Source organism: Oncorhynchus mykiss, chromosome 22 (genome assembly GCF_057628025.1).
Source record: "Oncorhynchus mykiss isolate SJ-2025 chromosome 22, ASM5762802v1, whole genome shotgun sequence".
NCBI lineage: Eukaryota > Metazoa > Chordata > Actinopteri > Salmoniformes > Salmonidae > Oncorhynchus > Oncorhynchus mykiss.
In genome coordinates, this window is record NC_143043.1 from 11,259,921 (window position 1) to 11,272,905 (window position 12,985).

At 44.2% G+C, this 12,985-nt stretch overlaps 1 protein-coding gene across 23 annotated transcripts in view; it reads left to right on the forward strand.

The window, feature by feature from the left end:
• Positions 1 to 12,985, forward strand: part of LOC110501341 (DDB1- and CUL4-associated factor 6) — a 75,605-nt gene that overhangs the window by 40,428 nt on the left and 22,192 nt on the right. For 6 of the 23 annotated variants that reach the window (XM_021578837.3, XM_021578839.3, XM_021578840.3 and 3 more), the window contains exons 4-12: positions 2,552 to 2,737; positions 2,896 to 3,009; positions 3,250 to 3,385; positions 5,001 to 5,212; positions 8,337 to 8,430; positions 9,132 to 9,254; positions 9,534 to 9,863; positions 10,186 to 10,359; positions 12,875 to 12,934. In XM_021578837.3, coding sequence (XP_021434512.3) covers positions 2,552 to 2,737; positions 2,896 to 3,009; positions 3,250 to 3,385; positions 5,001 to 5,212; positions 8,337 to 8,430; positions 9,132 to 9,254; positions 9,534 to 9,863; positions 10,186 to 10,359; positions 12,875 to 12,934 — 1,429 coding nt within the window. The remainder of the gene's footprint in view (positions 1 to 2,551; positions 2,738 to 2,895; positions 3,010 to 3,249; positions 3,386 to 5,000; positions 5,213 to 8,336; positions 8,431 to 9,131; positions 9,255 to 9,533; positions 9,864 to 10,185; positions 10,360 to 12,874; positions 12,935 to 12,985) is intronic. The other 17 variants (XM_021578841.3, XM_090215414.1, XM_090215416.1 and 14 more) reach the window with 3 other exon arrangements.

A 12,985-nucleotide genomic window follows, 5' to 3' on the forward strand; every position in this document is an offset into this window, starting at 1 on the left:
AACATGTTCAATTTGGTTTAAATAATGCAAAAACAAGGTGTTGGAGAAGAAAGTAAAAGTGCAATATGTGCCATGTAAAAAAGCTAACGTTTAAGTTCCTTGCTCAGAACATGAGAACATATGAAAGCTGGTGGTTCCTTTTAACATGAGTCTTCAATATTCCCAGGTAAGAAGTTTTATGTTGTAGTTATTATAGGACTATTTCTCTCTATACCATTTGTATTTCATATACCTTTGACTATTGGATGTTCTAATAGGTACTTTAGTATTGCCAGCCTAATATTGGGAGTTGATAGGCTTGAAGTCATAAACAGCACAGCAAAGAGCTGCTGGCAAACGCAGTAAAGTGTGGTTTGAATGAATGCTTACGAGCCTGCTGCTGCCTACCACCGCTCAGTCAGACCGCTCTATCAAATCATAAATAATGCTGTTACATTGCACAACCGTCAATGTTATGTCATAATTACGTAAAATTCTGGCAAATTAGTTCGCAACGAGCCAAGCGGCCCAAACTGTTGCATATACCCTGACTCTGCGTGCAATGAACGCAAGAGAAGTGACACAACAACAAACAGTGCTTTTTCGTGAAAGCGCTTGTTAAATCACCCATTTGGCGAAGTAGGCTGTGATTCAATGATAAATTAACAGGCACCGCATCGTTTATATGCAACACAGGACAAGCTAGATAAACTAGTAATATCACCAACCATGTGTAGTTAACTAGTGATTATGTTAAGATTGATTGTTTTTTATAAGATATGTTTAATGCTAGCTAGCACCTTACCTTGGCTCCTTGCTGCACTCGCATAACAGGTTGTCAGCCTGCCATGCAGTCTCCTCATGGAGTGCAATGTAATCGGTCATAATCGGTGTCCAAAAATGCTGATTACCGATTCTTATGAAAAATTGAAATCGGCCCTAATTAATCGGCCATTCCAATTAATCGGTCGACCTCTAGTGGACACCCTTTCAAACTTATTAGATTTGGCTACTTCAACCACACCCGTTGCTGACAGGTGTATAGACAAACATTGGCAGTAGAATGGCCTTATTGAAGAGCTTAGTGACTTTCAACGTGGCACCATCATAGGATGCCACCTTTACAACAAGTCAGTTCTTCAGATTTCTGACCTTCTAGAGCTGCCCTGGTCAATTGTAAGTGCTGTTATTGTGAAGTGGAAATGTCTAGGAGCAACAACGGCTCAGCCGCAAAGTGGTAGGCCACACAAGCTCACAGAACTGGATCTCCGAGTGCTGAAGCGGTTGCAACACTGACTACCAAGTTCCAAACTGCTTCTGGAAGCAACGTCAGCACAAGAACTGTTCTTCGGGAGCTTCATGAAATGGGTTTCCATGGCCGAGCAGCCGCACACAAGCCTAAGATCACCATGCACAATGCCAAGCATCAGCTGGAGTGGTGTAAAGCTCGCCGCCATTGGACTCTGGAGCAGTGGAAACGCGTTCTCTGGAGTGATGAATCACGCTTCGAATCACATTTTGACGGATACCAGGAGAGATACCCAATGCATAGTGCCAAGTTTGTAAAGTTTGGTGGAGGAGGAATAATGGTCTGGGGCTGTTTTTCATGGTTCGGGCTAGGCCCCTTAGTTCCAGTGAAGGGAAATCTTAACGCTACAGCATACAATGACATTCTAGACGATTCTGTGCTTCCAACTTTGGCAACAGTTTGGGGAAGGCCCTTTTCTGTTTCAGCATTACAAAGCAAGGCCCATACAGAAATGGTTTGTCGAGATCCGTGTGGAAGAACTTGTCTGGCCTGCATAGAGCCCTGACTTTAACCCCATCTAACACCTTTGGGATGAATTAGGATGCCGACTGCAAGCCAGGCCTAATCTCCCAATATCAGTGCCCGACTTCACTAATGCTCTTGTGGCTGAATGGAAGCAAGTCCCTACAGCAATGTTCCACATCTATTGGAAAGCCTTTCCAGAAGAGTGGAGGCTGTTATAGCAGCGAAGGGGACCAACTCCATATTAATGCCCATGATTTTGTAATGAGATGTTTGACAAGTAGTTGTCCACATACCTTTGGTCAGGAAGTGTACATCAAGACTACGTATACTCACTATCTCACTAACGGTTGCTATAAATCCAACCAATTACAGATTGGATAAGTTTTGAAAAATGTATTTGTCTTATCTTTGTGTAGCATAAGATTTTTTAAAAATCTATGTACATGCGAAAACACCGATTTTGAAACAAACAATTAATAAAAATCTACCTGCAACGGAGCATGCTGGGAAATATGACAGAGGCCTCTCCCACATCTGTGAATAACTCCATAGATTTAACTCTGGCTCTGGTTACTCTTAATGGAGTTAAAAGTTCTCCGTCCCAATGCACTCCAGTTATCAACTCCAGGCAGTTTATTAACTCTCTTGAGTGTTAAGATACCTCCCAGTAGAGTCAATTTAACTTAAAAATGCGTAACACCGATTTCATATATCCTTCATTTCCTATGTATACAACAGAGCCAACCACACACACCACTGCAACTTGCTACACGCTCTCCTCTCTGAAACTCTCCTCAGGTTAAAGCAACCATACGGTCGGGTCACCGGGCAAACATCTTCAGTGCTAAGTTCATGCCCCAGACCAGTGACCAGCAGATCATCTCGTGCTCTGGGGATGGTATCATCTACTACACCCACACAGAGAAGAGCCCCGACATCAACAGGCAGTGCCAGTTCACCTGCCACTACGGCACAGCCTATGAGGTACTGTACACAAGGATTTTTTTGTGTGTGTGGCTAATTTAAAATATGTTGAGGGAGCTATGCAAACATTGTTTATTTTTTCACATGTCCTCCCACCTTTCTCTCTCTCTCTTTCCCTCCACCTCTTGCTGCGCTCTCTCCTCCTGTTCTGCTGTTAGATTATGACGGTACCCAACGACCCCTACACGTTCCTGTCGTGTGGGGAGGACGGCACCGTGCGCTGGTTCGACTTGCGCACGAAGACCAGCTGCACTAAAGAGGACTGCAAAGACGTAAGGAAGGGATTTTCATATATTTTTGAACGTGAAAAAACAAACCAAGAACACCAACGATCGGCACTTATCTCTCATTCCTTTTTGTTTGTCTTTATTGGTCTATTATTTTGCCTCTTGTATTTGTCAGCATATCCTTCTTATTTTATCTTCTTATTTGTATATTATATCACACCTTGCCGGCTTGGCTGATTTTAGCCAACTAGTCTGTTGTTGTTTACGTTCTCTTCCTCTCACCAGGACATCTTGATAAACTGTCGGCGGGCGGCGACGTCTATCTCCATCTGTCCGCTAGTGCCCTATTACCTGGCGGTGGGCTGCTCCGATAGTTCAGTACGCATCTACGACAGACGCATGCTGGGCACCAGGGCTACGGGTAACAAACAACTCCGTCCTCTCATTTAGTTCTATCCAAATGTATCTCTCTCGTTCTGCGTATGTCTGTCTGTCTTTGTTGTACATCTGTCTGTCTGAATTTTTATCAATAGATATTTCATGGACTGTGGAAGATCAGTTAGTCAACAATCCCCTGTCATATTGTATTATTCTATCGGTGTATCTATGGATATATCATATACTCCTGTCCACTCTGCTGTTGGGACAGTGCAATCACCCATACTACTGGACCATAGAGACACCATCCCTCCACCTGCTAATGCTTTTCATTTATTCCAGAGTGCAGCAGTACACTGTGGCAGCCAGGTCTTTGGGTTGACAGATAAGGGCAATGCTCTAGAGGCTGTCTTGTCTGTCTGTGCCTGTCTCAGTGCTGCCATCGCCCTGTGGCCTAGAGAAAGATGAATGTCTGTTCCATTGAGCGCACTCTAGTCTAGATGGCTGGGCTGTGTCGGTCTGGCATCCTTTGGGATGCGTCTCTGAATGCTCTGTCATTGTGGAAGACAGACAGAATCTAGGATCTAACCTTAACCATTGGAGCCAACGTCATCGAACGAGTGAAATGCATGTTGTTTTCAAACTCTCGGTTCTCCAACCGAAGGTGTTCTTGCATATAAATACTTAGGCATTAGGATTGACATGGATTTGACGTTTAAAAAACATAGATGAGCTGGTTAAGAAGTTAAGATTTAATGTTGGCTTCTTCTACAGAAACAGATTGTGCCTTTCTCTTAGCAGTACGATGCAGATTACTCAGTCAACCTTTTGGTCTGTTCTTGATTATGGTGATATTATTTATCAAAGTGCAGCTGCTACTACTCTTAAACCTTTGGATGCCTTCTACCATAGTGCCCTTCGTTTTGTTACAAGTGCCAGTTTTGATACTCATCACTGCATCCTGTATCAAAAGATAGGCTGGACTTCACTAAAGACCCGTAGATCTCTACATTACTCCCTAATTGTTTACATGCCCCTACTTCATAAACGTCCGTCTCTCCGTCTTATCTAACTTTGCTGTTGAAGTATAGATACCGGAGTTGCCTAATCCGTTCACAGGATTGGTTAACTCTTGAGGTTCGTACGGTCTCCACCGAGCGAGGTGAATCTGCTTTTAGTTTTAATGCACCGTATTGCTGGAACAAAATTCAAAATACATTTCATCTTGATGTTCGGGCAAATTAAATTATTGATTGGGGACTGTTTTCTGGGTGATTTGTGATATTTAATTTGTAGTTCCCATGACTGTGATTTTGTATTTTAATGTGTATAGATAGATAGATAGATAGGGTTTAATGTGTATAGATAGATAGATAGATAGATAGATAGGGTTTAATGTGTATAGATAGATAGATAGATAGATAGATAGATAGATAGATAGATAGATAGATAGATAGATAGATAGGTTCTAATGTGTATATACAGGGCACATTTGTAAAAGAGATCTCAATATGTCTTTCCTGTTAAAATAGAGGTTAAATAATAGAAACATTTGGAGTTATGTTACTACTGACTTCGTTTAGTTTAACTCTGCCCCATGTCGTCCCCCCCTACTTGCCTCTGACTGTCTCACTAAATTCTCTGCCCCCCTCCCTCAGGTAACTACATGGGCCGTGGAACGACGGGCATGTGTGTGCGCTTCGTCCCCGCCCACCTGTCCAACAAGTTATGTCGCGTGACGTCGCTCTGCTACAGCGGAGACGGACAGGAGGTGCTGGTCAGCTATTCTTCAGACTATATCTACCTGTTTGACCCCAAAAATGACCAGGCCCGAGAGCTGAAGGGCCCATCCGAGGAGAGGAGGGAGGAGGTGAGGAGAGGAGGGAAGAGACGCCACCATTTTAGTTTGTTAAATATGAAAGGTGTATACTTCTCTATGCACAGCCAGGCTAGGATACACACACACTGTGTTTGCCCCTCTGTGAAAGTGGGTATATGTACTTCAGTATTTTTACACTCTCCTTCTGTGTGTTAAAAACATTCAAGAGCAATTACATGAGTCAGTGGGGGATTTTATCATGGTACCATGTTGTTTATTGTCCATATGGGACTTTGCTGGGAGCATAAACACACACATGGCCAGACAAGACATAGGCTTCTAATGTAAGCAGGGTTGGGGAGTAATGGATTACATGTAAGATATTACAAAAACATTGTTAAATGTAATCCGTTACGTTACCAGCAAAAATATTGTAATGAGATTACAGATACCTTTGAAAAACTAGATGATTACCTTGAGGATTACTTTAAATTCAGAAAGAACGTTTGCGGGGGGAAAACTTTGGCACAACATTGAAATCAGCATTAAAAAAGGCGCAAGTTTAAGTTTGTTCCACCTGAGCGAGTCTGACCACAAGTCAGAGACCATTATGATGACACACCAAATGTGTTGGATTGATTGTGGGAAAAGAGCAGGAATAGGCTTTGTAGGCTCCAGTCCAACCTATGCCTTCCAATGGTGTGACTGCTGTCAGCATTCAAAGATTATCCAACTTGAATAAACGCTCGGAGGTAAGGATGACATCAGTGTTGTAGTCTACGGCGATACGGATATTATTATTATTGATATCTACATAGCGCATTGATGTGAATCACCATGCTGCTCTCTCATTTAGCTATTTGCGCCTTACGGATTGTGGTTGTTGTGGATGGCTGTTCACAGATCTAAATGTGTATTTTAACCCCATAATGGTTGAATTGAAGACGTTTAAGCTGCCTATCAATCATTGTTTTTGTGACCAGTGGACAGCCAGTGAAAAATGCACTCTTGCAACAGCTGCAAAGTGCGGATCCCAACCTATGGAATACAAGTGAGGCTTTTATTGCTCAATCTAAAACGCTATACACATGCTCAACCTTGCACACTTTTGATAGACTTAAAGTGGAAATCTGCAGTTGCTATATCCATTTTTGGATTCATATATATATCCCTTGATTCTTAAAGAATATAACTTATGAGCTTAGTTCAACTGTCACACTCCATGAGAACCCAAGATATAAGCTTGTATTTCCCAAATGTTTGTAAACATCGGAAATGTAAACAAACACTGTATCACCTCATAATATGGTTCAAACAATCGTTTCTATATCATGGAGGGTCAGTCCTTGCATCCATAGCTCTGTCTATTAATCTGAGTTGGTTATTTCTCCAGGCCCATCCCTCAGCTTTTTACCAAAACAGGTTTTGTTATTGGTTCCTCTGTGGATTTTCTCTTTAAACAGCTGCATATTATCAAGATATCAAAGTGTCACCAACAAAAAGGTAAACAATAGGCCTATAGCAAATGCAGCATATGGCATTCCTTTTTCACACGTAAATAGCACTTTTCAGTAGTGCTCAAAGCACGCCATTCCATGAGCGCAGCATTTATTTTTCCACTCGATTCAATGAGCCCAATCAGTCCTCCGTGACAACAAAATAAACAACAGAGTAGGGCTGGCTAATAAATCATTCGTTTTGGGGTTATGCTCAGGTAAAACAAATTGGCTAATCTGTATTTCCATATCTCCAAGTCTTATTCTTGAAGATCAAGGGGTATAACATTTATTGGAACGACTAGAATTCTTATAGACCTTGGTTTTTAATGTAAAGGTATAATTGAATCATATTGTTCTACGTAGTAGAACGTGATGGGTTAGAAGAAGCCTACATAACCAACCCATAAAGTAAACATTACCATCCATATATGGCCAGCTATGTAAACTTTCACATTGATTCATCCTGCAATAGATGTCGTTCAGTCGGTAGCATACATTTGTGTCTTCTAATGCCTGTTAAGGGGAAAGTAATCTAAAAGTAATGGAATATAATCAGATTATGTTACTGGATTTTGGTAATCCAAAAGTTAAGTTACTAATGAACATTTTCAACAGGTAACTAGTAACTGTAATGGATTACATTTAGAAAGTAACCTACCCAACCCTGAATGTTAGCTCCCCCTCCACTCTCAAACCAAGGGGATGTTGATTGTAAACAGACATAGCTGGCTTTGTGTTGAGTGACTGAAGTGCTCTCAGGGCATCTCCTGTTAATGTGTTGTGCGGTGGCAGCTGGTGCAGTGAGAGGAACAAACAACCCTGACAGGTCTGAGGAAGGACATAAAGAGCGAGGAAGAGGGGAAGGAAGGAAGAAAGAGAGGGAACAGGAGGATTAAGAGGGAGAATAAAATTAAAAGGAGATGAGTGAAGGATCACACACTAGATTCCAGGGGAAGGAAGACAAGAAAAGATTCTGCTCATAAACTCAGTGGTACACACACACACACACACACACACACACACACTCCCGCAAACAAACACAGCCTCTGTAAGGACGTGGGCCAAGTTAAGAGTAAGGGCTTGGGGGGAACCAGTTTTTCTGGATGTGCTAGATCACGGTGCCAGTCTCCTCAGCTGTCTCAACTGTCACCCGGCTCTGCTCCCACATGCCTTTCTAAATACAGCTACCGACGCAGGCAATGTTCCACCACTCACCCCACCGAAATAGACCAGAACGGGGACTGTAGGGCCTGCCAAGGAATCTTTTTACCTCTCTCTAATGTTCTCTTCCTCCACCCATAATCTTACTCCTGCAACCCTACTTGTGCAACTCTTTGTCACACCTTCAGCCCTCTCACTATCTCGCCTGTCTTTTTCTCCTCTCTCCTCAGCTCCCCTCAGCTCTTTACCTTCTCTCACCCCCTCCCTCTCGCTCTATTTATTTATCTCTCCACACAGTTGTGATTCTGTCTCTCCCACGTTCTCGCTCTCTCTTCATCTCTCTCTCCTGAAGTTGGCTGTCCCTCTCTCTAGCTGTCCCCATGGGAGGAGTTAAGGCACCAGTGTTGTGTGACCAGGTCCCTGGCTCTAGGCCTGTTTTCCTGTGTGGGGGAGTGACTGGGACTGTGCCATGGCTATTTTTAACTATGCTTAATGTTTTGTGTGTCTGTTCACAGCTGCGGCAACCCCCAGTGAAGCGTCTTCGTCTACGAGGTGACTGGTCTGACACTGGACCCCGTGCTCGCCCTGAGAGCGAAAGAGAGCGGGACGGTAAGAGTGCACAATCACTCTCACAACAAACACACAGTCTCCCTCTCTCTCTTCTCTATTGCCTCCTCAGTCTCTCCATTATTCTTCATTTGGTATGACTGAACACAATTGGTATGACTGAACACAGACACACATTCTACTCTCTCTCTCTCTCTCTCTCTCTCTCTCTCGCTCTCTCGGTCTCCCTGACACACACACACACACACAGCCTGATTACTCTCTACGTCTCTTCCATCTCCTCTGAGACCCTGAGCTCTAATCTCTCACCCAGAGCCTCTACCTCTCATTGCTAATGAGGCTAACAGGGCCTATCTCTGTCTATGGGGATCTCGTTAGCTTTAGCTTTCACTGACTCACAACTTATTACGAGCCCAGCTGGGACTGTGATAAAGCTGCCTCTCGCTATCACAGACTTTTATAGATCTTAGGGTATTGTAGATGAAGGAGAAGCAAACTTTTTTCCCCAATTAGTCAATGTCTGGATGATGCAGTGGATTGGTACTCCGCTGTTGGCTATTGAGGGACTTATGCATTATAGTACAAGCTATACCCTGATACGAGGATTCTCTGGACCGGTGGTAAAGGGGGCAACAACAACAATAACTTTGTAGGTTTTCAAGGAAATGTTGTGCTGAGAAATGCCGACTAGTCATGTCCCATGCCAACTCGATCTCTGACCTTTGAACCCCCCCCCCCCCCAGGAGAACAGAGCCAGAACGTATCGCTGATGCAGAGGATGTCAGACATGTTGTCTCGCTGGTTCGAGGAGGCCAGCGAGGCCCAGAGCAGCCGGGGGACCACGCGCTCTCAAACACGCCCAAGAGGTGAGACACTGGGACGGTAGTGGTTGGCGGCCAGCTTAAATGGTACTTAGTGTTGGCCCGTTGCCACAGATCTAAGATCAGACCTTAGTTGTTCGTTTGGGACAAACGTTAAAAGGGACAAACGTTAAAAGTTGGAAATAATTGAATACAAAATACTGAAATAGAATACAATATAATAGAACTGTCTGAAGATAGAAATTCTCCTTGAAGTAACACTGAAAAGACATGCTTCAGAAAAAAACCCTGTTCCAAAACATCTGTTCCATTTGTCTCCTCCAGGCACTCTTCCCCGTATAGAGGGGGCTCTTACAACACCCACCATCCCAACGCTCCCTACAATACCCCCTTCACAACAAGCCAGATCCCTAGAGGGCTCCATGGAAACACAGGCCCCAGCCGTTGCCTCTGTACCGGTACCCCTCCCCAAGTCCACCTCAGAGTCATCGTCAACAGTTACAGCACCTCCTGCGTCAACCTGCTCGTCCATGGAGGGCTCAGTGCTCCCCTCCTCCCTCACCTCCTCCCTAGACTCAGAACAGAGGAGTCAGGCAGACATGCCATTGACCCCCACGCCAACACCCACACCCACCACAGAGATTGCACTGTCTGGTAAGAATTGCGTGGAGAGAACACACACACACTGAGTACTCCCATAAGAGGGGCGAGTCATCATATTTGATTTGAGGGGAGCTAACCGGTGACTCATAGTAGACTCCCACAAGCAGACCAAAACACGTGTGTGTGTGAGTGTGTGTGTACCGTCTATTGGTGTGTGGGAGCCGTGCCACTCAAGCAGCAGCCTTACCCTCTCCTTTTTCAACCATATTATTTCCTTTTATTTCCCTTTGTCTCCCTTTGTTTACCTCTCCTCCTTCTCTTGTCTTCTGCCTCCATTCACTCTATCCCTCTCATCTCTCTATCTCTCTGTCAGAGTACGGCCCTAACCGGCTGCCGGTAAGTCTAGTGTGTAGGCGTTTGCAGCGGTTGCTCCTGTTGGCCGACCCCCCAGGACAGAGCCAAACCCCTTCCTCCACCGCAGCCACTGAGATCCAATCAAGGGGGGCTGCTGCTGTTGGTGCTTCCACCGAGACGCCCCCCCCTGCAGGTTACTTGCCACCCCAACCCCTCTACTTCCTGCTTTCCACTTAATATTCCCATACTTTCGGTCAAACGTTGCCCGTACAGATCCAGGATCATCTTACCCTAGTGAATCTGACCTTATATCTGTCTAGGGGTCGTCTTCATCCTACTCCAATCCTCACACCCATACACCCTTTTCTCTCTTCTCCCTAACTCACCACCCCCTCTACCCAAATTCCCTTTCCTAATTCTCATATACACCTCACCCAAACCCCTTCCCACCAAACATGCACAACCCCCCCTTTGCTGCTTGGGTAGTCCCGCCTGTAGCTCCCCTGTACGGTGTGGCATTTGGCACCCTCTGGCTGTGGAACACTGCTTCTTCACCCCCTTGGCATCAAAAGCAATATGAAGTGGTTGGCACGCAGTTCCCTCTGGACTACCATGCAGAATAAATATCAGCTCGCGCAGAGAAGCACGAGATTGAACTTCACTCAACTTTCTAGTTTTTCTCTTTAACAAATCATATTTTATTGGTCACGTACACGTGTTCAGCAGATGTTATTGCAGGTGAATATTGCCGGTGCGGTACAACCAATCAGAGCTGCAGTATCCCTATATGCAAATAGACCATTGTCATATATGGATCTGTGCAGTTCACTTTGAACCGGACTGTGTTTACAGCATGAGTGGTCGATAGTAGTTGCGCTTGTTTTGAGATCAAAGCTAGAGTCACGTGTACATTTGTTCATATTCTTTGCTAGTGGGTTATTAGCCCAGTTATAGCTCAGTTCTAGTCGGTAATGGGGGAGTGGTTGCTTCCTACAAAATGTGTGCAATTCTTGACATCTTTGAAAAGCAAGTCCGGTAAAGAGCATTTTTTTCCGTCTTAAGGGGGGACAGTGTTATATTTTGAGACAGGCTTGAGTAAGCTAGTTTTTTAAGCTAATTTTATTTTGTAAAGTGGTTTCTGGCAATTCATTCACCTCCTTGTCTGAAGGACAAGTGAGTAAACAGGTTAATGTCAAGCCCTGCATATTTTTTCCAAAAGTCTAATGGAATGTAGGCCTATATTGAACACCACCCATTGGCTGCTACTGTAGACTGAATGATAGAACAGCTATTTCAATGTAAAAATGTTATGGGATGCGTTTTCTCCATTGTGTTTGATGGTAGGCCACTCTGATTGGCCTACATTATGATCAGATAGCCACAGTGGCCTTCTTGGACACTGTTATAACTGGAACTCAAAGCGGGTACAGCCTGTGTTCACAATAAACGTGCCAGAAGTTGCACAGAATTTTCACAACGTTCAAGTTTGTGCTCAGCAGACCTGACACCAGTGCCGAAAAATGGCGAGGGAACATTGACTACGACTGTGGATGGTTAAGATTAAGATCTGATCTCTCTACAGCCTTTGTATCAGATCTTCTCGGAGCTGATGTAACGATTGACGCATACACCCCCATGGTCTATTAATGTCATGTTGTACTAAGCGTCTTCACTCCGTCTGGTACACATCACTTTCCAACTCACTTAACCCCATTGTAGAATTCTTACAGTGTTGAAATATGAGAATACATACAGTATATAATGTAAGTGGCAACAATGATTTAGTTTTCTTTGTACTTAAGCTAAATATGTCCATATTTGGACGTGAACATTTGAGCTTCAGTAATGGCGAAAGGCCTCGTCGGTGCTGTGAAATATCTGGGTTGACTGTAGACACTGAGGAAGCTACTTTGTGCACACCAATTGGTATTTTCATATTAAGGTGAAATAACAATGTTCATCCTCAATCCTCTACGATGTGCCTAACGCAACGCTGTAATGTGTACGTACGTAGCTTGAATTGCAGTGGAATGCACTGTCATCAGACCATGTGACATTGGGGTGGGAATCAATCAATATGTACCGGTAACACCTTTTTTGGTGAAGTCTATCAATCTAAATTGAGGTGGAGTAAAAGGTTGACCAATGATGAATCTCTGCATGATGCCCTTTTTGAGATGACTGACTACTGCTCACGTAAGGTGAGAGGTGTTTGGGCATGACATGGGTTTTGGTCAGTGTGGTTTGCCACTGGTATCCGCTTAACAGGCATGGAGTGAGTGGATGTTGGTATTACTGTGAGGTCCATCAGACCATGACTTAGGTCTCACTCGGCCCTGTGAGAGTAACTTGAGTGAATAAGTTAAACTACTGTGTAAATCTTCCATTGACATCAAACCTTGAATCGCGCGTGTGATATATTTTTCAGCTCTGCACGTGTGGCACTCTACAGTCTGTGTTCAATCTCCCACAAGCTGTGTCTAGGGCAATTGCTGCTGTTCTATACCCATATCAATATCAACTTGTCCTTCCTAGCGTTTCCCAGCGTTGCAACAAAGAACACTGTCTGTTCATGTAACTCTTCTTCCTGCTTGGCCTTGGTCCAATTTAAGCAGCGTTTGAACTTTGACCCGAGCGTGACCATATGACCTCTGGTGTGACCTCCGACCTCTATGCCCGTTGTTTAGTGAGTCTTATTTGTGTTCCAGATTCTCCCTCATCTGTGGTTAACAAACAGCTGGGATCCATGACTCTGGATGAGCAGCAGGGTGCGTCTCCTCTCCTCTCTTTTCCTCCATTCTATCTTTCTCTCGCTGTCG